The following is a 26,966-nucleotide window of genomic DNA, read 5'->3' on the forward strand; positions in this document are numbered from 1 at the left end:
TGTTCTATACTAAATTCTTTTCACAAATCAAGCAGGACTTATACCTATTTAGAATTAGTGAAGTTTTACTCAATTAGGCTTGATGTCAAGTTAATTTTTCCCCCATTAGTATAATGAAGAATCGCTGTGTTGCTTTGTTGTGCATGCTGATTGATAAAAAAAATTGAGGATGAATGCCAATACATTTTTCTTTTGAAAAATGAGGAAAAAAAATTACGAGGTTCAAGTAAATTATTCTGGGCATCAGAAAGAGTTGCTTAATTTTATTATGCAAACTAGCATAAGCAATAGAAAAATGTAAATATATATTCTATTGCTGGTGTGTCTTTAACATCAGCTTTTTCAGGCTTTTTTAAAGGTTGAATTATAAAAGATGTCCATGTCATAAACACTGGGCTTGCCAAAATTGGTCTCTTTTTAAAAAATTTTTTGCTGTTTGCTCATTTGAAAATATTTATGTGGTGCTATATTTTTTACATGCTGCATCTTGCAGTTTGGGAATACTGGATCAAGACCCGGTGAGTAATTTTTACTCAGTGGATTGCATGATGGAAAATTTGCCAAAGCATGAGATGTTTTATTGTAATAAGTAAAATTCATGTCCCAAGGAGAGGCTATTGGGGAGGTAGAATTTATTCTATATTCTAGTATTCCATACTATATTTATTCTATATATTTCAAAAATAAGAATCCTAAATTAGAAAGATCACAAAGCTAAAGTATCTTGCAAATGAAGTGTGGTCTTGCCAAGGTGTTTTTTGGGTTTAACACTACTACACTCTGTAGTAGAGCATTAGCAGATTGTCACGCGCGCGCACACACACACACACACACACACACACACACACACACACACACACACACACACGCACAGATGTTTATCTGCCTATATATTCCTATCTATTCAGTTTTATGTCTGAGGCAAATGTCCAGATCACACAAAGCACTTTTATAACTAGAAATACTTCACTGATTATCTTAGTGAATAAAAAATAATTGAAGGTGTTTAAAGACCAAATTAGGTGTTCACTCTTAATAAATGTACCATCAGGTTACAGTCAGATCATTGATTGGGTGGTGGAATTTGATTTTACCGTGTGCTTGCTTTTTAGATAGGGGATTTCAGTCCCTTTTTGAGGATCTCGGTGCAATTAAGTTAATGACTCTTCCTTTTTGTTAATTAAGTGGTGACTTTCTCCTGTCTTTAACTTTGCTCAGCCCTTACCTCTAGTACCTTTGATCAACTTTGTTGATCAGTGGCCCAATTTATTCAGATCTATTGTAAGTTTGAGTTCGTATCAGTCAAAAGGAGAAACCTCAATGTGTGAGCCCCCATTTCTTTTTAAAGTGGTTCTTTTTGCTTCTTATTTCTGATATCAGGTATCAGAGCATTAAAAGTAAAAAAAAGAACAAACTTTATTGAATCTTCTTCTACTGAGGATTATCAGATTGCTTAATGAGCATGACTTTATTAAACCTTTATAGCAACTCAGTGAAGGCAGATTAAAGAAAAAAATGCAATGGCTGAGAAAGCACCAATAAAGATCACCTTTGAAGTTTCAGTAAACCGTGCAGGTCTCTGGTTTGATGCTTTCTAGTTTATCTACTTTTATTACTAGGTTATAAAATACATATCAGAAAAACTGAAGTGAGGGATCATCAATAGTTTTCTAGGCTGCAAAACAAACAAATCTAGAGATTGTTTTACATTTGGAAAGTAAAATTGCAAAGATCCTTTACTGGGAGGGCATCATTTTGCAGAAAATTTCTCTGGATTCTTTGTAGTTTTTCTGACTTGGACCAAAATTTCAGTCATGCAACTTATGTATTAAAACAATAAAGGCAATCTTAAACCGAGCCTTCTTTTGTGGTAACATTTCACATTCTGAATGACATCCTGGTCTGTAGGTCAAATCAGTAAAACTGTATTAATGGGCAGGAGTATGGTATTTAGTTTTTCATTCTGTCATTCATTCACTTGTCGTGTATCCTGTGATCACATGCCTAAAGCCAGTCTCTGTTCCACCCGCTGGAGATATTGTGGCAAATTAGACAGAACATGTGTCTGATCTCTGGCACTGTTTTTGTTCCAGTGGGTACATAGCCCAACATTATAGGGTTACAGATGCTGTGCAGGGAATTGAAATGTGGTGATGTGATGATATCTTTGCAGCTAGTTTGGGTGGTCAGGGACATATTTAAGCTAAAATCTGAACTGTAGGAAGCAGCTCTCTATGCAAAGATCAGGGAGAAGACGGTCATGGCTGTGGAAACAGCCAGCACAAAGTCTCCAGGGTGGGAAAGAGTTTGGTGGGTTTTAGGAATCGAAAGAAGATCAGAGTAGCGAAGGCACAAGGGATGCTGGCATGAAATGACATTGGAGAAAATTTTAGATGGAACTCCTTCAAAGTAAGTGTTACTGTGTTTTAACGTTTAAATAAGTATCGATAATCTCAAATAAGCCTCTGGTTCTAAAATTACATTTTATTAAATTAAATGTAACAGACTCAGGAAGGGACAGTCAAAAAACAACTGTATATTTCCTATCCATACTGCAGTCTGTAAACAACAGATTATATGGAGTAGATTTGAAAGCCCGAGATGGTGTTTTATTCCCTCAGTGATTGGAGGTATTATTTTAAGTGTGTCTGAAGTGTTAGCAAAACCCAAAACATCAGCTTAGTGTATTCTACTCAAAACCAGAGGTACTTGGTTTACTGGTACCTTCCATGATGGAGACTGGCAACAGCAATAAAATAACCCATTATCATGGGAATAAATTACTGAACGCAGAATTTCTTATCTGGAAAAACTCAGTCCTTTTGAGCAGTCTTCTCTGCCTTTTATTGCATGGGCTTAGGAGTCAAATCATCTGGGTTCAATGGCTTTTCCATCTCTAGCTGTGTGGTTTGGGTCCAGCCCTTACCTCTAGTACCTGCATTACTGCATCTGCGATTGGATGTTAGAGGTGCTCAGCTCACGGCATTTAGCAGAGTACCTTGCAAATGGTAAGCACTCAACAGTGTTAGTCGCCTTTGTTGCTACTATGATTTTTTGCCCCCTTCCTCCAACCATCTTCTGAAAAACGTGTAAGCATCCTCGAGTTAGATGCACGGTGGCTGCTGGTAAAGGTCTTCTGCCCTTTGGAGGTCACCGGGACGGATGTGGAGGCACTGTTGTCTGCTGACTGGGATGTGATTTGGCATTCCATTACTCCATCCAGTTCAGCAAAACAAGACCCCCCTCCCCTTGATTTATTTAAAAGAAAAATTTACTGAACACCTACTAATATTAAACTTTGGGCTGAAATGAAAAACAAAAAAATCCTTGTCCACAAGGAGCTTTTGATGTGGCTCCACGACATTAAAGAATTGGTGACAAAACAAGCAAAGAACAAGAAAAACACTTCTGCACTTTCAGAGTGTTTTTTTTAATGTAGATGAACCAATTTGGAATTGATTAATGAACATTTTTCTATGCACTCTTTACCCATCTTGTGTCACTGCCCTTATGTTTGTTCTTTGGAAAGACTGGAATAGATGCTTCATGTGACAATGATTTGTGAACCTGTCATGAGAGAAAATGTACTTTTACTATTACTTGACCTTCATTTATTCAGACAACAAACGTTCAGGGTGCCTGCAGTGCTAGATACTGGATGAACAGGAGTGAATAAGAGAAAATAAAACCCTATATTTTCTGGAGATCACAGGCGTAGCTTGTTTGGCATAGAAGTTTAAATCCTGTCTCTGCGCCTTTCTAGAGATGTGACTTTGGGCAAGTTACTTAATTAACCTCTTTATAACTCAATTTCCTCATCTATAAAATGGAACTCATAACCTCATGGGGTTATTGTGAAGATTAAATGACTTTACTACTAATGACTTGTGCTACTACTATTATCATTTTACTGTTCTGAGCTCCCTGAGTACACCCTGTGTCTTTCATGCTCAATTCCTCACTATCAAATTTCTTTTCTTGAATATAAAAAAAGAATGTATATATATGTATAACTGAATCACTTTGCCCTACAGCAGAAATTAACACAACATTGTAAATCAACTCTACCTCAATACAAATTTCTTTTCTTAAACTGGTGAGCAAATCTTCAGCGTATCCATTTGCATCTTTAAGAGGGAATGAGGTCCTGGTACCCTTATCCCCTGTGTAGTTCTCAACCCTCCCTCTCCACATACATAGTAGAGATGCTCTGTTTTTCTAAACTGTTGAAATATAGACCGGGGGCCAGTTGCCTCCTCAGAGAACAGGGTTATTTCTAACCCTCTGTTGCTCACTTTCTTCTCTACTGGCAGACTGCCTGTTTCTTAGTGCCCCTCCTGTGGTCCTCATCGCCTCTTCTGTCGCGGTGACTGCGGTTGGCACTTGCTCTTGTCCCTGTTGTCACCTGTCATCCCTTGCCTCTCATCGCTTTCCCAAACTTCTTGCTCTGAGAGGCTTGCATTTCTAGATCTCTGCCAATCAGACAGCCTGCCCTCATCTTTTGCAGGGCTCGATAGTCAATCACTTGTAGTACACTGGGTGGGCTCTTCTTTATTTCAGTTTTTTTCACATAATTCATATCAAATGGTAATTACAACACAGGCAGCTGCCGCATGGGGCCGGTTCCTCTACCACATCCCACCCTACTCCTGTTTCCTCCTCTGAATTATTCTGGAAGACTTGATGCTGAGCAATGTAGATATCCCTGCCTTTGGGGAACCCCATTTTTCAGGAGCCCCGCAACAAATTTCTCCAACTTAAATGAAAATGTAACCAATTTCCTGGTGCTCTGACTTCCTTTAAGCCTTCTCAGTAACCATGAGAGTTGCGTGGGCTGGGGAGTACATCATGCAAGCTTTTTCTAAGAAATGGTATCCTGCTTCTCGAATGTATCAGAGCATTAATGCCCTCCTCCATCTGTAGTAACAGTAGGCATCCTTTTAGAGAGGCGTAAGTAGTCCATTAGGGTAACTGTAAATACTTAATTAGTATATACTCTAAGTCCCATTGGCAAAATAGTAGCATAATTTCTTGAAAACCCCTCAGATTTCTCCTAAGTTATTTTTATCAGGACAGTAAAATGATATGGTCCCAACTGCAAATGAAAGAATTATTTCAACTCCTAAAGAGCTAAATAACTTCAATCACATCTCACAGAAGGGATGGAGGGAAAGGAAACAATTTTCAAGCTTTCGGGAAATTATTATTTTCTCGTTAATTGTTATTTTCATTGGCAAAGAGAGTTTTGAAAATAGTTATGAGTTTTGTCTTGAAACCAAATGACTAGAGACTAAGTGCATTTGAATTATATTTGGTTATATGCAGTAAAGATAAAATTAATTTCTCTTTTCTCATATGAAGTTTGATTTTGGTTATAATGAGCTGAGACTGACTCTTCAGGGCTAGAGGAAGGACAAAGGAACCATCAGCTATAAAGTCCATTGAAATCTCTTGAAAATATAGCCATAAAAGCAAAGCCCATCGAAATTTTATATTTGTATAGTGCCTTTAACTCTTCATATCTTTGTGTCTATTTAATCCTTTTCGTAAGTTTTTCTGTTGAAATATATATAACAGTATATAAAGAGTCTGTGAATGTTGTATGTGGAATTTGACTTTGAATCAGTCGTGTCCTCTCCAGAAAGAGATGGCACTTTCAAGTAAGGATAAATAAAAAATAGAAAAAGGGCGGTTTACAAAACTCTGGGCAAGTTGTGGGTGAACCACAGGGGAGAGTGCAGTAAACCTGGGGCTTGAAATGGTGGCGCTGTTAGCAATCTTCTGTCCAAAGGGAAAGGGGAAGGAAGAAGCTACTAGAACTGGGAGGGAACTAATCTTGTACAGAAAGCCACTGTTCAGTGGAGCGGTGATCTTTAATTAGGGACATAACCAGCCTAAGTTGCCCCTCAAGGAGGGAGCCTGGGGATAAATTAAGCAAACATTGGGATGGCCAATGAAAGATACCAAGTGACATTTATAGTCAGGTCTTCTTGCTCACTTTATTACTGAGACCATCCTCAGTGATAGCCTCTTATGAGATTTAATGGAATAGAATTGTCTTCATATTCTGTGCCTTTTACAAGAGGTCCATCTATATATTTTTTCCAGATCTCTGCCACCAGTTTCCAGTTTTGTTTTTTGAAAGTCTCTGATCACCTGGCCAACTCTTTTAGCACCCACCCATGAGTTAGTGTAGATGTATATCTCAGGCCATTACTTCCTCACGAAGTTCAACACAACACTCAAAAGTTCTGCCCCCTTGGAGGATTTATCTTTATTGTTTTATTTTAAGTTCATTGTGAGTAAGATTGTATAGCTGGTTGGTGCTGGGACACTCACTATTCACAGTTAACTGGCTATAGGAAATGCCCCATGTAGCCTTATTGTTGTTAAGGGAAAAGAGATGAAGTATTAGGTTTAGATTATGAGAGTCTGAATCAACTGCCATTGCAATCTGTGTCTTCAAGACTGGTGTGGGCTTGTACTTGTATATACAATTTAATGATGGAATGCTGGTGTGAACAGCTGATTTTATGGCTTGCTGGGAATGATCTCAGGGCCACTAGATGTTCCATGGGCACAAGGTAAGTCTCTAGAAGGACCTAGGAACAAGCAAGGAACTGCTTTTGAGATAAAGAATAGTTAATGGCAAAAAAGGTCATGGCTTTAACCTAACACCTTAAGGGTCTGCACTGTGATTCTCTGATCAGGGATTGCCAGAAGGCTCCTTTCAGCACCTCTGTCTGCCACAGATTATTCCAATTCCACTGGCTCTGCTGGGTCCTAAGAACCAACTGGCAGGAAAGCTTGCAATATAGCCTAGAGCTTGCAGAGTCCCTTCATGTTCTGGCCTTCATTGAAAATTGAAGCCCACCTATGGGTAACCAATGTCCCATTTCCCCGAACTTTGAATATATGAAAAACCCAATTAAATTCCATTTTGGGGGGTCTGTTTTTTATGGCCACTTCCAGTACTAGTGATTCTATCAGGATCCCAACGGGAAACAGATGGACTACTCAGAATAATTTGAGGAAGATTTATTTATAAGGTGTGAATGGGTTATAAGAGTAGTGCATGAACCAGGGACCAGTAATGGTAAAGTTGTTACCACCCCTGGGCCCAAAGGATGGCGAAGAAGGAGCAGTTACTAGAACCTGGGAAGAGAGTCATGGCCATAATCAGGGTCATCTAGGTTTTCTCCTGTGTTATCTTCTAGGAGTTTTAGAGTTTTGCATTTGCATTTAGGTCTATGATCCATTTTGAGTTCATTTTTGTGAAGGGTGTCAAGCCTGTGTCTAGGTTCTTTTTTTTTTTTTTTCATGTGGATGTCCACTTCTTCCAGTACTATTTGTTGAAAAGACTGTCTTTCTCCATTGTATTGCTTTTGCTTCTTTGTCAAAGATAAGTTGACCATATTTATATGAGTCTACTTCTGGGCTCTCTATTCTGTTCCATTGATCTGTTTGTCTACTCTTTCATCAGTACCACACCATCTTGATTACTGTAGGTTTACAGTAAGTCTGGAAGTCAGATAGTGTCAGTTCTCCAAATTCGTTTCTTTCCTTCAGTGTTGTGTTAGCTATTCTAGGTATTTTGCGTTTTCATATAAACTTTAGAATCACAAAATATCCACAAAATAACTTGCTGGGATTTTGACTGGGATTGTACTGAATCTATAGATCAAATTGGGAAGGACTGACATCTTGACAATTCTATGTTGAGTCCTCTAATGCATGAACAGAATAGTTTTTCTTTGGTTTCTTTCATTATAGTTTTGTGCTTTTCCTCATATAGATCTTCCACATATTTTGTTAGATTTATACCTAAGTATTTCACTTTTAGGGGGTGCTGATGTAAATGGTATTATGATTTTAATTTCAGATTCCACTTGTTCATTGCTGGTATATTGGAAAGCAACTATTATATATTAACCTGTGCCCTGCAACCTTGCTATACTTGCTTATTATATTCTAGGAGCTTTTTTTTTTTGATTCTTTTGCATTTTCTACATAGACATATGCCAACAAAAACAGTTTTATTTATTTCTTCCCTGTGTGTGTATACCTTTTATTTCCTTTTCTTGTCTTATGTTAGCTAGGACCCAAGTAACTTTCCAAATGGCACAGAGCTGTTAAGTAGCAGAGCCATTACTTAATCTCACACCCATTTTGTGCCAAAGCCCATACCCGTTAATCATTAAGCTAGCTTGCATTCAGTGCCCCTTTCTTTAACTCTCACCTCTCTTTATTTGCAGCTTCTTAAAATAATATTTTATTGTTTTTATTTATATTACATTAACTTCTCTTTTATGGGCATAGATTTTATGTTCCTTTGCATACAGTTTTCAGCTTTTGTTTGTTTATTTATACTTCCTTTTGCCATCTTTGTTATGTTTTTTGAAGTGTTTCTACTTTCCTTTTTGACTTTTTTTTTTTTTTTACCAGAGGTCTTGCTCTGCAAAATTCTTTCAGCATGGGATGTAGAATTTGAAATTTAACTTTCACCTGCAGTGGTTGCTCGCTTTTACCTTCTTATCAATAAAACGTATAGACAATAAGCCACAAAAAAATTTTTATTAATCATGACTCACCTTGCCTCCTCCAATGCATAGTGAGGTCTGACAGTGCTCATGCCATTAACTTAACAAAAAAAGTCTCACTTAGTGGGACGATACACCCTCTTTTTAATGCAGACCAAACCTGCCAGGCAGCTTGCTTCTCCAGCTTTACCTTGTTTGATGATGATAACTCCTGAGTCATCACAGGTTCACTTTTCCCTCTCTTGAGGTTCTCACCCCATGGCTTTAATGTTTTGTTTTCTGAGTATTGAAATAATATATAATAAGTGCAAAAAAAAAAAAAAATCCAGGACACCCATAAAAGATAAAAGAAAAAACCCAAGGATTATCCACAGTATTATCTCCTAGGGAGAACCATGATTAGCATTTTTGTATATATCTTTCCAAGTATGTTTGCGCTTAGACCATCATGAAATTATAATAATAATTTTTACAAAAAGGTGCCCACTAGACATGTTGTTTTATATATATATATATAAACCTCAATGCTATGTTTTGGACATCTTTACATGTGGAAAAATAAAATATTCATCATCTCCACTACTCTGCATAGTATTTCACTGCAGGTGTAAGCCATATTTATATGATCTGTGTCCTATGCAGGATCGCTAAGTTCTTTCTTTTTCTTTCCTCATCTTCCTCCTCCTTCTTGCCCCCCTTCTTGTTCTTCTTCACCTTCTCCTTTTCCTCATCCTTCTTATCTTCCTGTTTTGATTTCTCTTCCTTTTCCTCCCAACTCATACCACTCCTCCTCTCCTTGTGTTCCTTTTTGGTCTTCTTCCTCCTTGCTTAAACTTAGACTGTTCTGCAATAAGCATACTTGCTTTCTTCATTTCGATTTCTTAGTACTTTTTTTTCTTTTACTTTCTGCTTCTTCCCCTCCATACTTCTGTTGGGATTCTACTCAGTGTCCCCTCTCCTCTCATAACTTTGTTCCATGCTATTCTTTGTCCCCCTATTCTGATTAGTCTGCACTTTGCTTTGACTTTCATTTTCATTAATTATTAAGGTGAGCAATGTTAAGAGCCTTGCTGATGATTACACAGTAATTCTTGTCAGAGCCGAGCGAGAACTTGGTTCTCCTGGACCATCTAGTGATGGTCTTTTCACTAGATGGAGTTGCCTTATCATGGCTGAGATTAGAAGGAGCCTCACATTTAGTGTACAAGTCAAACAAGGGAGAAAGCAATCAAGCAACAACAACAAAGAAAAATAAAAAATAAAGGGAAAGAGAAGAATACTCCCTAATTTAACTAAAGGGACTTGACTTAATTGTCTCTCTGCTCAGTGACTTCGTTCCAGGTGAATTAAAAAAGAACTGTTTGTGAATGTTTGCCTTCTTTCATTTGTTCTAAGACTATTAAAAATGTATAACTGTTAACCTACCCAACAGTGTCATTTGAGACCTAAGATTATAAGGCTAAAAGGAAGCATAATAAATAGAGTGAATAATATCTGTACTCAAAGGTAAGAGAACCATGCCTGATATATTAATTTAATTTCTTTTTCAGAATTAAAGGAGTTTGTATACAGACTCTGTACAAAATATCAGGTAGTCAAGACTTGGTCTTATAATCTTTCCCCTAAATCATCACAAGTAAATAAGGAAATTATAAATATGTGATTAGGTAAACCAAGTTGGAAGAGGAAAACAACTGGTCTTATTAAATGTATCTTGGCAGTAGGTTTTTGCAAAGCCAAGGTCACTTCCTCTGTGGGTTTTTCTCATGACTGCCTTTGTTTCTCTTTTGGCAGTGATTGCTTCCTGATCCGGAGCATGTCTTATCCAAGCTACCCATTTGACATGAACTAAGTCACTGTTGTTTATTATGTTGTGCATTTAAGATATATCAATTATTAAGTTAATTAAACAAGGAGGCAATTAGGCTGAGGTGGCTCTAATGTCATATATAAACAATCCAAAATCTAAGCCTGTAAATGCCTCAGTGTTACAAAAGCAAAACCTAAGGACAGTCCATCACAAACAGCCATCTAGGCTTTAAGGTGTAGCTAGTCAATAGTTTCCTTGCTTTGCTTCCGTCTTTTCTTGGTGAAAGTGTCTCCCTGCGCCTGTCCATGGAATGCTCCTAACCACTTCTGGTTTGACACTGCCAGATTGGAATCCATTCTTGCTCAAATAAGATCTTAAATTTTTTAATTTGCCTCAGTTTATGTTTTAATACTATACAGTAAAAAGACCACATTTTAAAACCAGATGGAATTCTTTTTATGCTGATGAGAATTGCCTTTTAAAGTAAAAGGAGATTAAATACTTATTCCAACGTTGCTTCAGGTGTTTTTGAGAGAAGGGGGTATTCTCCTTGCAAATTGCCTTCAGACTTTACCACACACAAGAGGTGTTCCCTACCCCTCACCATAAGTTTGGAGCAGTAGAACAGTTACTAGAAAAAGCACACTTCTTTCTTTTGTATCCCTAGTAAGTTCACCAGCCTTTCTGTGCTTTAGTGTCCGCAACCATAAAATGATGGATAATAGCAGTACTTAACTCATAGAATGGTTCTAAAGGAATTAAATATCTAAATCACTTAGTACAGTGCCTGGCACATAATAAACACCATATGCCTTTGCTATTACTGTTTCTACCACTACTAACAGCTAGCAACTAATCCTCCCTCCTTTCATATTAATTTAAGAATTTATTGGCTCCAAATGACTTTTGGCTGTGTCTACGAACAAAAAACATCCCTCAAAGCTGAAGATTTGCCACTAATGAAACGGTGAAAAGATGTGTGGCAGGATCTACATTCAATTCTGAAAGGAGGTCCCCAAAGTGTTTTGAGCAATGAAGTGACGTCAGAGTACACACACAACCGTGCAGATGATTGCTCTGAAGGAAGCCCCTTTTCCGCTGATATATGTTGCACATTTTTAAAAGAGTCAGTCGTATACTTTACATCTTGTTTCTCCAAGGTAAATACGCTTCTTGAAGATAGAAGCTGTATTTTCCACTTCTGTGCACTTCGCATAGCATCCAGCACGCTGCTGTACAATTGCAGGTGTTCAATAAATATGTTGATTAGCTGTTGAGGTAGAGTTGCAGGAAGGAGAATTAGGAATAAAATGTTCTCCAGTTAATTGCAAATTGCTTCCCTGCTTAAAAATGAATTTGCCTTTTATTATCTTTTTCCACAGTTTCTGGAAAATGCTTCAGTTGGCATTTGTCATTTGATTTTATACAATTTTGTAAATTTGATGGAAATTTAAATTCTTGCAAAGGGTCTGTTGTAGGGTTTTCTATTTTTATTATTGTTTCAAAGTGGAAAGAAGTGCTGTGTAAAAGCAAGCCTGTTCCAATCACACTTCATGGAATTTGTTAAGAGAACCATTGAAATTTAGAGCTTGTAGGGACCACGTTGTTACAGCCTAAACACGCAGCACACTACCTGAATACCGTGGAAACTTAATAAGTCATTGAAAAATAAATGAGCCATTGAGTACACTCTCTTCACTTCACAATTGAAGAAACTGAGGCCCAGATTCCTTGCCCACAGTCACACAGTGGCATAAGATAGATTAAAATAAATGTGCCTTGATATCATCATGCTTTAAATGTGGATCTCACATTTAAAGTGTAACATGGAAGAGACTTTAAATTTGGTCTTTGACAAACTTCTTTTACTTTAAAGAATGTGAATAAATCAAATTCTTGGTTAATATCAGTTACACTTTAGGAAGGCAGTAGTAAGAATTTGTTCATACAAGTCGAAAGGATTGTTTGAAGGTGAAACCAAAGCGAAATGTTTTTTAAGTGGTTTGTTCAAGGCCTGTCAATCTCTTCCTTTCCTTTCTCCCTCCCATAAGTTTTTTTTCTCTGTTTTATATGATTAGGGGTTCCTATCTACTATGAAAGACTTTTCTGGTGGAAACATTTGTCTCTCTCTACACGTAACACATCCACTTCTGTGTATCGTTTAGACTTTCAAGAAATATTGGTGGTATCCTGTTGACTGATTTTCTGTTATTTTACAGGATGGAAACAAAGAGTCAAGCTCATGTACCTGTTTGAAGGGGCCGAAGCTCTCAGAAATAGGGACCATTGCCTGGATGATAACGCTCAGTGATGCCCTCCACAATTTCATCGATGGCCTGGCCATCGGGGCCTCCTGCACCTTGTCTCTTCTGCAGGGACTCAGCACTTCGATCGCCATCCTGTGTGAGGAGTTCCCGCATGAGTTAGGTAAGGGACTCTGCTCTTGTTCTCCAAGTCCGGTGCTTCTTGGTTTCAGGGGAGGGAGACGTTTCAGGTGACACACTCTTAAAAATCCTGCTGATGCCTCAAAAAGACGGAGCCCTTTTTTAGACAATGATGATTTTCTTTTATTTCATCCCAAAATAAGAAAGTAACCCTACTCGCTTGATATGTTCTTCTTCTTTTAGGTGACTTTGTGATCCTACTCAATGCAGGAATGAGTACTCGACAAGCCTTGTTATTCAATTTCCTTTCTGCATGTTCCTGCTATGTTGGGCTAGCTTTTGGCATCTTGGTGGGCAATAATTTTGCTCCAAATATTATATTTGCCCTTGCTGGAGGCATGTTCCTCTATATTTCTCTGGCGGATATGGTAAGAAATTTTAAGATTTTTATCTTGTTTTAATTTAAATTTGGAATGACACATCTGGGTTATGAATTGACTAAGGGTGACCTTTTGCTTTCCACAGTGTGGAAGGCCTTTCTGTTGTAGTTTAAAATATTCCCGGTCCAACAGATAACTCTTTTTCAGTAGTTTGTACTAATAGTGATTTGAAAGTGATTCTCATTGATTGTTTGATCTAGGATCTCACTGACAGAGGATGAAATGACTTATTTTTGCTGAAGGAGAGATATCTTCCCAGGTGTTTTGCCTTGTGGGTAAAGCTTGTATTCTATAGTATGTCTCCATAGGACTTTTCTCTCTTCTTTTGTGAGGATGTCACATTCAGAAGGGAATAACTTGTTAAAGTAAATAGCATTTTGTTATTTCAAAGTTCTGAACAGTGAGAGCCTTTTGAGTTAAACTAAAACTGGTAAATTAAAATTGAACGGTATTTACTTGGGACGGTATATATTTGTATCTATGTTTATGTCTATGCTGTGACTGTCTTTATGTCTTTGTGTGTGTAAGAGAGAGAATACCAATGGTCCTGTGCATTTTCAAATAAATCATGGACAGCTTTCTAGAAAATGAAAATGTGCTAAGTGGATGCAACTCAAGGAATGTTTCTTTTGCATTTGGAACTGAGGATGTATTACATACATAATTTAATAATTTAATTTCCTTCATCTGCATTCTTAGTTCCAAATGATAACTGTCTAGCTCTGTTCATTGTTCTGTGCAGGCCCTTATAAGTGCAAGGATTTCATCTCTTAGAACCATCACTGCATTTATGTTTTTCTTCACAGAATTAATGCCTCATAGCATATTTTATGCTAGGTCATCACTTCTTCTTTCTGTAATGTAAGAACAGAATCTATTAGAGTTATTCAATTTAAAGAAATAATACTAATAAATGATGCTGTATATACTTACTTGCTTTTTTCAGAGAGCACACTTGCTTCTTTCAGAACGGTTTCATAAATTTCGTCCATTTTATCCCAGTAAGTTTTCTGAAATCAGGCAGGTGGATTGACAGTGGATTCTGGGGACCGCTTGGATGCTTTGGTACAATGCACCACTGTATGTATAGCAAATCACTTTGAAATATGTTTTGGAACGATGGCATTGACAGATCTCCTCATGAAGCCTTTTCAGTAGAAGTTATATGCTGAGAAAGGATAGCTTTTAAGTACAGAACTTGGGGTTTTAATTGCTTTCACTGCAATAAGATTTGTTATAGTCTTCATTTCAAGAACAGAGCACAGTTTATTTAAAAACCTTATGATTTTGCGAGGGACAGAACAAGCAAAAGGAAACAAATTGAAGAGAACAGGAATTAAATATATAGTGATTTCTAAAAATGTATTTAATCAGCTACTATTGATTGATATTTTTGTATCAGGCTTGGAAATTGTGGACCCTGGAGGGAGCAAAAAGGCACAGTCCCCGTGTTCCTGGGGCTTCTGTCTACAAAAAGGGGAACCTGAAATTCAACAAACAAACAAAATTACACACGTGATTACATAATTACAAATAAAAAACTGTGAAATGAAAGGAAAAACAATATATATGATGAAAGATGATAATAAGGGAACCTAAATTAGGAGGGCCTAAGAGAAGCCTTCCGAGGAAAGTATGATTTAAGCTGAAACCTCAAAGATTTAGCTCATTGAAAATTTTGAGGGAAAAGAGTTCAGATAGAGGTTTTGGTGGGTGTGAAGATTTTGAGGATGGAAAGAGGCTGGATGCATTTGCGGTCCTAAAAGAATGGTGTGGATGGAGCAGAGAGAGCAAAGAAGAGAGCTGGGGGGGAGAGAGAGAGAGAGAGAGACATAAAATGAGGTAAATCCCATCCCACTGTATTGACTCACTTCGGGAACACTATTTTCGTACTTTTCTTCTTGTTGATGTCTAGTAGGGCTGGATATCACTGTTACGCTCTTTATACTAAAACATTTAAACAACTCAGAGAAATGCTCGTCCCCTCCCACCTCCACAGGAATCTGTAAGTGACAGTTTTATGTTCTCCCACAAGATGGCAACAGTTATCTAACAATATATCTTTCCTCTAGTTTCCAGAGATGAATGATATGCTGAGAGAAAAGGTAACTGGAAGAAAAACCGATTTCACCTTCTTCATGATTCAGAATGCTGGGATGTTAACTGGATTCACAGCCATTCTGCTCATTACTATGTATGCAGGAGAAATTGAATTGGAGTAACAGGAAGTGAAAGATGGTGTTGTTAATGAAGGCATTTAATAAATAAAACAGCTCCTATTTAGTTAAAAGATAATTTTGTTTTCAGCTGTAGGTCAAGAAAACTGACTGTTGGTTTTCTGATCTGTGAAATAGGCCATTACTTGTTGTTAAAAATCCTTCAAAAAGCTTTTCAGTTCCAGCCTGAGAAGCCTGATACATGAGATATTTGTTAAATACTCACTTCTTTCATGTTTCATGCACACTAAAAATCATCACAGAGCAAGAAACAACTCATTCTATAATCATTTTGACACCAGGACTTGGAGAAAAATACAGACTAGGCCATATAAGCCTTTGAACCTCTGTGGTTGTATCAAATGTTCAAGTAGTTTCAGAGTGGTTTTCTTTGAATTAATTTGTTTTAGTGCTTTCACAAGCAAGTACACAGATACAAATGATTCCAAGGCCTTAGTGAACCCAGGAGAGAAAGATTGCTCATAGCTTTTATTTTGTTTTATATTTCAGTTAGGTACTTCTAGGATTGTTTTGAAAACCATCCTGAAATAATATGAATTATGAAATCAGTAAAGTTTTGTTAGCCCTACTAAGTCCAGACTCAGTGTAAACTCCACCAGATTCCGTAAAAAGCCAGAATTGCTTTCTTATGACTTATGTTGTGGTTGTACCATGGCAAATGGCAGAATAGTATGTAAAGCTGGTGACAACAATGTTTCAGTATCTAATGTGTTTGCTTGTGAAGGTGAAGAAAATGTTGGTTTATAGAAAGAAATTGAATGTAATTTTAAGCAATTTACTTTTAAAGATGAACACAACTATTTAGCAGAGGATATTTTAAGTAAATGCAAAATAACAGCTGGACGGCTGTATGCCAAAGACTGATTGGCTAGGAAATATATGTTCCTTATGGGTGATTGAGAGACATTCAGAAAATACTTCTTTTGTGTTCAGCCTACATTTTTCCTATATTGTATACCTTGCAAAATAATTCCACACACCATGGTTATTTTTCTACCCTTTATAAAAGATAGAGTCTGTTTATTCATTTAGCAGATACAAAAAGTTGGTCTATAATGAACATCCTAACCCCAATTCACACTCCCAAGTCGTTTAAGGAAAGATGATTTGTCAGTGAGGAAAATGATTGAAAGAAGCCAACAATGATCTCAGGAATTATATTTTTCTACAGACCATAAAATGATGTCACATAGCAATAATGCAGATGGGATGAATGTTTAACATGTATGTTAATGTACATTTCACTCTATGACTGACAATTAAAGAATATTGTTTGACCAAACAGTAAACACCTTTGAATCCATGTATTGTGTCATTCATTATTCATTTTAATATGTATTTTTTGTGTGACTTCCATGTACTTGGTATTATGAGGGAGAGAAATAGCTATGTTTATTTCAAAGATATTCAGCAAATAAATACTGTAAAGATTAATCATTGTTCATTAAAATCAGTAAACAGAGAATCTATTTTTATCATTTCACCTGTTTACATTCAATCTTAAGAAATAATCTTTACCTCTTTAAAGCACAGATTGTATGTCTGGGTTAAGAAGCTATTTACAACATGGTATTAAAACAAGATAGTTTAACAAACTCTCATTTGGTGTAGATCAGCGTCTATGTGGACTGTTTGGGTGCTTCATGTTACTCGGTCCATGTACTGATCTTTTGGCCATTTTCCTCAACTCTGAGGAGAACAGAGGCAATAGGGTATGAAGACCCAAAAAGCAAAACAGAAAATTGCTACTTATTAGAGGCTATGGTTCCAGGTAGAAGGTAGGATATGGGAAGCCATGCTTAAATTTAAATTATCCTAGATAACAAAAAGTAAACCTATCAGTCAACATACCTTATCCTGAGACATTCAGTATACCAGTTGAATATTCTATAATTTCAGGCTTTAAAGATGCTAGTATGGCAAACCAAAAATGATTTCAATGCGTTATATGGGCGTGTATACTTTTATTTTTGCATTATTGAACTTTATAACATGATTACTAATTTGGCATTTTTTGAGTACTGAATCAGGCCCTGTCTTAGTCTGTTTAGGGGGCTATAGCAAAATACCACAGACTGAATAGGTTATAAACAACCGAAATATATTTCTTACAGTTCTGGAGGCTGGAAGTCTAAGCTCAAGGCACAGGCAGATTTGTTGTCTGGTTTGTAGATGGCGCCTTCTTGCTGTGTCCTCAGGTGGTGGAAGGGCAAGGGATCTCTCTGGAGCCTCTTTTATAAGAGCACTAATCCCATTCATGAGGGCGCCACCCTTTTGATCTAAGTATTTCCCAATGCCCTTACCTCCTAATATCATCATCTTTTGGGGGTTAGGATTTCAACATATGAGTTTTGGGGGGACATAAACATTCAGACCATAGGAGACCTCTATTACCATACTCATGTGGAGTAACAACCAACCCGAAGAATCTGAAGACCCCAGGCTCACAGCGACAGGTTACTGTCATGCTCACGGGTCTGATGAGCAGATCCAGCCTGGGCTCTGCTGGGTCACTCCACTTCAGGCTGTGGGTCATCTAGGTTGGGCCAGTGTAGTAAGAGGTGCTGCAGAGTCAAGTGGCAAATAGACATGCAATTCTAACGCAGGAGGAGAGTGAAGAGTGCAAATGGGTTCAATCTACCCTATGTAGATTTATTATTTCATTTTCCTTAGAAAATATCTAATACAAATTCACCCAAAGTTTCCAGAACTACTTTCATGTTTGAACTTAGTATTTAATACCAATTCCTTTTTATGAGAATATTATTTTCTTTCCCTTACCAGTGTAAGTTATTGTGTGTAGATGTATGGATGTCACACTGGTTTGCTCTGTCAGGATAATCTGTGTTACTTCAGTTTGCAAGTCTGACCCTGCGAGGTTCACTTCTATAGCAGTTGCTTAGCGGTGCCAACGTGAGAGTCCAGTTGTATAATAGCCCCTGAATAGCATTTCATAATGACCTCTAGATGTTTAGTATTTCCAACCTACCAACCCAACATCTAAGAGGGTTTCTTTACCTAGGAGCTTAAATTTTTGAAAAATGAATTAATTGCAAAGAACACTCTGATTTACCAGGTAATTAGTGTAGGTGTATTAACAGAACTAATTATTGATGGTCTGTGCCAGGGGAACATTAACTACCAATCTGTCCTCCATGCTCTGATTGGCATTGTCTTCACTTTGGTTCTTAGCAGTAGGCTACCGTGATTTCCAGACTCCCTCTGTTTTATTTAAGGTCCATCACAGTACAAGAGGTTGACAATACAAGAGGTTCTAACTCTGTGATAAATAAATTCCCTAGCACTGATGTTGCTACATCTGCTTTCTCACTGACACTCTGCCTTCCCCCAACTGTGGGTTGAAATACCTGTGTAAGATTGCATTGCCCTTAACTTCCTTTCTGTGCTGAGTGTTCACAGAGCCTTCTCTCATGGTCATTTAACTCCTTATACTGGAGGCTCCCAATCAGGGACTTTACTAGTAAAATTTCAGGTAAGCTAAGGCAGCGGGATAAACTGAAAACTCCAAATTCCTGTTCCATTAATTCTGAGACATTTTTGAGGACCTTATAGTTGTGTGAAAAGGAAAATCGTCTGTTGGAATCTGGTAAGGCCAAGAAAATGCCAGCATCATTGCATTTAGGATTCGCTAGCATAGAATAACAGGCGCGTAAACATGTTAGGTTTACTTTCCTTCCTATAAAAGGAGTGTGGAAGAAGCAGTGCAGGGCTGGCATTGCGGGTCCCTGGTCATTGGGAATCCCGGCTCCTTTGACTTGTAATCTTTGGCTTCTGACTTTAAGATTACTTTATATGCTAAAATGTTTGCTAGAGAGATCCCACCTAAATTCCACATAGCAGGAAGGAGGAAGGGGTAGAAAGGCAAAAAATTCACACCTAGCTCTTCATCCCCCTTTAAGGAGCTTTCTCAGAAGTAATATACAACAATCTCCACTTATAGTCACGTATCAGATTTAGTCGCAGGCCACACCAACTTGCAGGGGAAGCTGGGAAATGGTGCTTTTAACTGGTTATACTACCACCAATAAAGTCAGGGTTCTGTTTCTAAGAAGAAGCAAAGAACGGATATTGGGTAGTAGAGTGACTGTGCCAGGTAAAGACAGGCTTGCATCTGGTTCACTTGGGGAACTTATCATTCTAGGTGGTTCTGACACAGCCAGCTCAGGGAACTCCTTCTTTTAAGGATTCTCATGACTTCAGATTAATTCCTTGACACTTTGACCATTTTAATTATACAGGGCCACCTGACCAATCTTACCCTAAAAACAGTATTGTTCATACACACCTGTACTTTCTAGTTTCTCTGTCTCAGCCTGTTGTGGGTATTATTTATTTACCTTGAAGACATCCTGTGTTTTTCACAGGACGGTCTACCTTCTAAGGAAACAAACAAACAGAAAACCAGAAACCCCAAAACAAAAAAGAAACCTCTCTTTTTCTATGGACATTCATCTTTCTATTTGAAACTCTTCTGATTATGGGGCTCAAACCCAGAAATGTACAACTAAGTACTGTCAGTAGAAATTGGCAAAAATAAATTTAAAAAATCATTTGTTTTTTCCCTCTCTCGTTATGGGTCATTACAGCTATGTAGCATAAGCTAAGTTGGATCAGAAATGTTATCTGGTTTTTGTAGATAATTAAATGAGCTACTGATGGCACCAAATCTTACATTGCTTAGTTTGGATATATACAGCAAGATTACCAAAGAATTATTTTTCATGGGTAGGGCTTGCATGTTTTAAACTTTATATAATGCTTTAATTCCTGTTGCAGTGGTTGTGTATGGGAGCCCAACAACTGTGTACACCTATCTGTGGGAAAACCCCAATAGGGCAACACGTGGATAATTTATGACCATGCTTGTGGTCACCAAAGGGATGTTTGATCAGCGGTCATGGGAGAGAAAAATAAAGGTGAAATATTTTGAATTACAGGGGCAGGTCTCATAGGAAGAATTCAAATCAGAACTATTTCCCTCCCTCACAAAGCTGAGGAAGTTTACAAAACCTGTCTCCTTCTGGATTTTGTGGCAACTCCACCAGAAGGCCCTGCAGACAGCCCAGTAGGGGCCACCGCAGTTATGGACGCAGTGGACTGGTGTCTGAATCCCTTCCTGGAAACAGAGAGACTGAGAGGAGGCTGGCAGGTGGCTTTGGAGGCCACTCTCTCAGGTGAGAGAGTTGTTGGTGCATTCAGCTTGAACTTCAGCTCTAGAGTTTGTTGGGACAAAGGACACATGAATATCCCCTTGGCCTAGTATGATCTAATGGGGGATGAGAGATCTGGTCTGGAACAATTTAAAATTGTGTGTAAGAAGGGTGCCATGTTGAGGACAGAGAAGGTCGGTACTGAGTGGACTTCTGGAAAAGCCAAGGACTGAATTTCGTGGGACAACTGGAGAATTAGGATTCATCACTGGGGAGGAGCCCCTCTGAAGAATCCTAAAAGTGCCAATAAGAAAAAGGGTTAGCTTTAAGTATTCAGACAGCTTTAAGTCAAACCAGACGGTACGGAGTCATGTTTTGACTGTACCCATCAAATAAGAACTTTTCTGTGCCTCCTTTCCCCTCCTCCATCAAAGCACTTAACCTTCGTGGGGCCAGATGCCACGTTAGCAAACAGGGGGAGTAAGAGAGATGAAAGAAAAGGATTCCTTCCTAAAAGTCTTATCTTTGAATAAAGATTGAAGTACTGATTGGTATATTGGACTGGATACTTTCAATAATCGACCTGAGACTATATATATTTTTTAATTTAAAAAAATTTTTTTATTGAACTATAATTGATTTACAATGTTGTGTTAGTTTCAGGTGTACAGCAAAGTGGTTCAGTGTATATATACACACATACATTCTCCTCCATTATAGGTTATTACAAGCTATTGAGTATAGTTTCCTGTGCTGTACAGTAGGTCTTTATTGGTTATCTATTTTATATAGAGTACTGTGTATATTTTATGATCTGAGACTATATTAAAGTGATTGTAGGACTTTATATTCCTCCAGAGTTTTGTGTCAGAACAGTCATTGTTCCAGATCAAGTTTCATTCAGGGGTAGAAGGGCTACCCGGTCCCATCCCCCAAGCAGGTGGGGAATAAAATCAAAGTTGTTTCTGGTTCACCCTGAGAGAACTGCAGGTCGATATACAGATTACACATGCACTTTTAAAATCAGTACTCACAACAAACCTGTGAAATTGGTTCTAGTTTAATACCAGGCACAGCTGGGGCTGAGCGCTTGCAGAAGGACCACATGCTCTGGGTGTGTGGTTGGGGCAGAGTGTGACCAAAGTCCTCCCACTCTCACCGCTGACCCCATGCAGCACCTGCCAACAAAAGGAGAGCCCCTTCCTCGTGCTGTATCCCCCAGGGCTCTCTGGTGAGAAAGTTCGATGTGTTGCTCACTGTACAGGAGAGATGCTAAGGGAATTCTGTCTGTTAGGGCGGAGGATGTATTGAAGGGTGAATCTGGAGCTGAGAGGCAATACGTTGATAAGTGGCACAGGGAGTGTGACCAAAATGGCATTCTCTGTGATGATGGGACTTTGTGCATTTGCTACGTTTGGGCCATAAACTTTTCAATTGCACAGAAAAGAGATTCACTCTCCGCCCTTCTGTATCCTGCTCTTTGTCCCAGAGGACTGACCTATGTGGACCTCAAAGGGTTTAGGCAATGGGGAGCTCAACAGGAGATTGGAGGGAGAGAGGAGTGTGAGGATAGGGCATCCATTTCCTTGACTATCTTTCCACTGGGTTCCCTTGGGCTGTCTGTTGCTCAACTGAAGGGCAGCTCCTCTCCAGAAAGCCTTCTCCAGAACTATCTTTGGTTCTGGAGATCCAGATCTTCTACTCTCTGTAGTGAAAGACCACTTTCTTATTTCCAATTTGCCACAGGTTGGTACTTTTGTAAATAGAATGCAAAGGAATTACTAGAAAAATGAAATAAAATTTAAAATAAAGACATAATCAAAACCATTTTTATTATTGGAAACATCAGACATACAATTATTTTATTGAATTGCTAGTGAAAATTATAAATGCTTACTCAATTTCTATACCTAGCTCATCTAACCAATAGTTGCTGGACCAACACCAGCCTATGGCTCCTTTCCTTTGCTTCTGGCAATCACGCTCTCTCTGTCCCTTTGACCCAGGGGTAGTAACCGTTCTGCTGCAGTTTGCCCTAGTTTCATGCTGGGGTTTCCCCAAGTCCCACTTGAATGTTTTATAATTAGATCATTTGTAAGTAAATGGACCTGTCTCACCTTAGCCTAGTTTGAGTGGGCCATTTGTTTTTGTTGTGACTGACTGATCAGCAGTAGATGTCTTATTGTGAATTTGGGGGAGAGAGTAAGACACTAAAGTGGGTAAATGGAAGTAGAGTTAGTATGATTTGAGAGCAAACTGGAAATTTGTAAGAACTAAAGATGATTGGAAAATATGCATTAAATGCTCTTAGGTTAACTGGATGGAATTAGGTTAGATTAATTTGTATGAGTAACTACTCAAAGAAACATATCTAGAATTTTTGAGAGACTAGCTATGAAGTAGATTTATACTTCCGGCAGATACATATCTTTAAAATTGATAAAAGATTCCAACTATTTATGAGGCAACAGCTCCTTAAATATCACTTCTTTTAAAACAAAGACATAGATTCTAGGTGGGGAAGAGTGAATATATTTCTATAAATGCTTACTGAATAAACAGTTTGTGACTTATGAGATTTTTTCCCATGTAGATGTAACATATTCCTTCTCTTAAAATGTACTCTGAATTATTATGAGGCATATCTGAGTGATAAAAGCAGGGACCCAGCTTATAACCATAGAGCTGAGGGGAGGCTCCTCCTGTTTGCAGCAGACACCTCTGAATAACATTTTTCCTTTGGGAGTCATTCTATTTGTTCTTATCCTTATAATTAAATGTGGGATTGTTAATGAACTTAGAAACACTGATTTTGGAAATCTTAGAAATTGTTGGGAAGGTACGTCATATACATTTTTCTCCTTTCTCCACCTTTGTTTTTTGTCTTTCAATAAAAAGTCTTTTAATTTGCAAAAACGAAACCTCAGAATTTTACGTAAGCATTTTATAGAAGGACACATGGGAGAACAATCACCTGTGCTATCATAGCGATTCCTTGGTGTTTTGGGGTGAAAAATGTTCAAAACATTTTAGAATAGTGAATATTAGAGACAATATTTATAAACTAAGGGTTGAGTTGCCCTATACCTTTGCAGTGACAAAACTGGTGGAAGTGATATTAAATTACCAACATGTTTGGAGTAAGGGACTTCTGTTGATTTTCCTGCTCACGTTGACTCTGTCTTTCTTGTAATGGCTTCATTCTTCCTCACAGAATCTGGCTGCTCCATCCTCAGTGGTTCCAGAGGGCCTTCCAACCACTGCCCCCCCCCCCCCCCCCCGCCCCATGCCCCGCATGAGCTAGGAAGTCACACAGGCTAGGTCAATCATAATCTTTCCACAGAACTTCCCACATTGGAGGGGAACAGCCAGAGCTCTTGCCTTTGGATGTTGTTCCAGTGTTCTTGGCATGAGGAGAAACCTGGGAAAATGAGACTGAAGCTCAGAGAGAAGATGACAGGGTAGAGACTGGGGTAGAGAGAGAGAGTTATCATTAAGTTGTCCATGGTTGTAGTCTCTGACATCCTCAGTATGTTTCTATTTTTCCTGCAGTTCCTTCCATGTTGTGAGTTATCCAAGTTATTTCAATATTAAGTCTTTTTTTCTTTTGGCTTTAGATAATTTGAGTTTGTGTTACTCGAAATGAAAACTTTCTTTTTTTATTGAAGCATACTTGATTTACAATGTTGTGTTAGTTTCTGGTGTACAGCAAAATGATTCAGTTATTGATATAGATTCTTCTTCATACTCTTTTCCATTATGGTTTATAACAGGAGATTGAATGTAGTTCCTTGTGCTTTACAAAACTTTCTAACTAATACAGCAGTTAAATATTGAGATATTTATTTTAAACACAGTTTCTAGCACTTAAATTTAGCACAGTCCCTAAGTACTTTTTGGACAACATCCCCCCTGCCATCAAGATTTGGAGTCAACTTCCTATTTGGGGCAGAGTATAGCAAAATCTCCATTATGTTCTTCTAGTGGTGAACAAAAGTCCTTCAAAACTTGCAGATAACCTCCAGTTCATTATTATTTCACTTTGTAATACACAAACATTGTAGATATTTTAATTTTTGTGTTTAGCACTGCTAGCCCGTCAGAAGCCGTGGTTGTTCCTCAGTGGTGACCAAAGGAGAGGGTAACATTTGATGCCACTGAGATGTTTGGAGCTGAAGAGGGCCTTAGTCTGTAATCTAAACAACCTGGAGTCCAGAACAGGTCATGGTGATGAAATAATATTCTATGTATAGAATCATGATTTTTAATAGCAGGAGCAGGACAGCAGAAAGAGTCACTTATATGCCTTGACAAGCCATGCAAAATCAGACTCTTTAGATAACTCCGAGGAAGATGTTTTATGTAGGATATGAATCTAGGCCATACTTCATACACCATGTGTTCACAGAAAAATGCAGTTTCTTAGCAACGATCACCTGGTTGTCAAGTTATTACTTGATTTTTATAGACACCTGGCTTTTTTAGGCACATGCATCACTAATACTTAAGCATAATATCCAGGTTAGTGTTGGAATAATTACATTTCACTTTTTTCCAAGTAAAACTTTAAAAGTTAACCGTTCAAACTTTAACTGTTTTTTAAAAATAAGGTAGACCATTGCAGGGAATGAGAAAAAATTTTCTGAGCTTGTTCTGTGAATGAAAGAATTCGTTCATTTGTTCAATAAAACATACATTTGAGGCCCAGAGGATACAAAGATGAATCAGCTCATGTTTGCTCTCAGGAGGATCGTGAGGGAATAGTCACATAAAAACCAATGATACCGCAACTCATAGGTGTTACGATAGAGGACACCAGCAATCAGACAGATAGACCTGCGGCAAATAGCAGTTGAGCACAGGTGGGAGAATTCTCTTTAGGTTGGAGTGGGAATCAGTCAGGCAGTTCTTCACAGAGGAGGTTGTGTTTGACTATTTGACTTTGGTTTTAGTGAATAAGTCTAATTCCTTTTTACTAGACCTTCTTTCCCTTCCCATCACTAGAATCAAGAACTTCCCTCCGTGACTTAACTTGAGATGGAACACTTTTGCAATTAATGATACTAAATGATGCTTTTGGGATCACCAGAATGATACTTTTGATATCAATACACTGCTGTCATTTACACTGTATCTATTTAATGGATTTCCCTTGATCCCAAGTGCATATATTTTGGTATCATTTACACCACTGTAGAGTGTAAATATACTGGAGGTGGGGTGTTTCTAGATAATACGATTACTTCTAATACACTGAGAAAGGCAATGTAAACAATTTAATATTAACTGAAAAAAAGCAGGCTACTCAGCAGTATGCCCTCTGTAATCCCAATTTTTTTTTCTATATGGATGTATGTATAGTATATACAGATGCGAAAGATATTTTCTAATGCATTAGTAGGGGGTATCTCTGTTTGTGGGATTATGAGCTATTTTAAATTGGTTCTTGGTAAAATATTAACATTTTCTCAATTTTCTTCAATAAACATGCATATATATATCAGTGTTTTAGAAGAAGAAATCTCAGCTGGTGAGATATGAATCATTAAAAACTTTTTTAAAAAAATACTTTCTCAATTTTCTTCAGTGAACATTTATTCTAAAAAAAGCCTAATAAATGCAATTAGAAAAAAAGGAGAAAAGTTCACAACTTAGAGGACAGAAAAATTTAGGAGAACATAATAACTGACATTCTTAATATCTTGTGATGTTACTTCCCTTTGGCTATCAGTCAAAGTGGTCATTGTATTCTCTGGAGCATCCCACCTCCAAATCCCAGCAATTCCAACCACTTCACCAGTGACTGTTTAGGCATATGACACAGTTTCTGATCCCTGAGACAAGACAGTGTGTGTTGGGAAGTTTCTTAAAAAGAAGAGATACCCTTTATTTCTTTGAGACATTGTGTGTAGATGTGATATCTGGAGCAGCTGTTTTACTACTGTTACAAGTTGAATCGTGTCCCCACAAAAAAAGATATGTTGGAGTCCTAATCCTCAGTACCTCAGAATGTGATCTTATTTAAAAATAGGGTCATTGCAGGTGTAATTAGTTAAAATGAGGTCATACGGGAGAAGAGTGTGTCCCCAATCCACTCTGACTAGTGTTCTTATGAAAAGGGGAAATTTGGGCACAGGTCCACCCACAGGAAGAATGCCAAGAGAATATGAAGGCAGAGATTGGGGTGATGCTTCTACAAGCCAAGGAATGCTAACGATTGCCATCAAACCACCAGAAGCTAGGAAAGATACGTGAAACAGATTTTCCCTCACAGCCCTTAGAAAGAACTAACGCTATGCACACCTTGATCTTGGACTTCTAGCCTTAAGAACTGTGAGACCATACATTTGTGTTGTTTAAGCCCCCTAGTGGGTGGTACTTTGT

At 37.9% G+C, this 26,966-nt stretch overlaps 1 protein-coding gene across 1 annotated transcript in view; it reads left to right on the forward strand.

The window, feature by feature from the left end:
• Positions 1 to 16,720, forward strand: part of SLC39A8 (solute carrier family 39 member 8) — a 77,536-nt gene extending 60,816 nt beyond the window's left edge. Inside the window, exons 7-9 of the mRNA XM_061191669.1 lie at positions 12,570 to 12,777; positions 12,978 to 13,162; positions 15,247 to 16,720. Of these exons, the coding sequence (XP_061047652.1) occupies positions 12,570 to 12,777; positions 12,978 to 13,162; positions 15,247 to 15,396 (543 nt within the window). The 3' untranslated portion in view covers positions 15,397 to 16,720. The remainder of the gene's footprint in view (positions 1 to 12,569; positions 12,778 to 12,977; positions 13,163 to 15,246) is intronic.
• The last annotated feature ends 10,246 nt before the right edge of the window (positions 16,721 to 26,966 follow it).

Source organism: Eubalaena glacialis, chromosome 5 (assembly GCF_028564815.1).
Source record: "Eubalaena glacialis isolate mEubGla1 chromosome 5, mEubGla1.1.hap2.+ XY, whole genome shotgun sequence".
In the NCBI taxonomy this organism is placed as follows: domain Eukaryota; kingdom Metazoa; phylum Chordata; class Mammalia; order Artiodactyla; family Balaenidae; genus Eubalaena; species Eubalaena glacialis.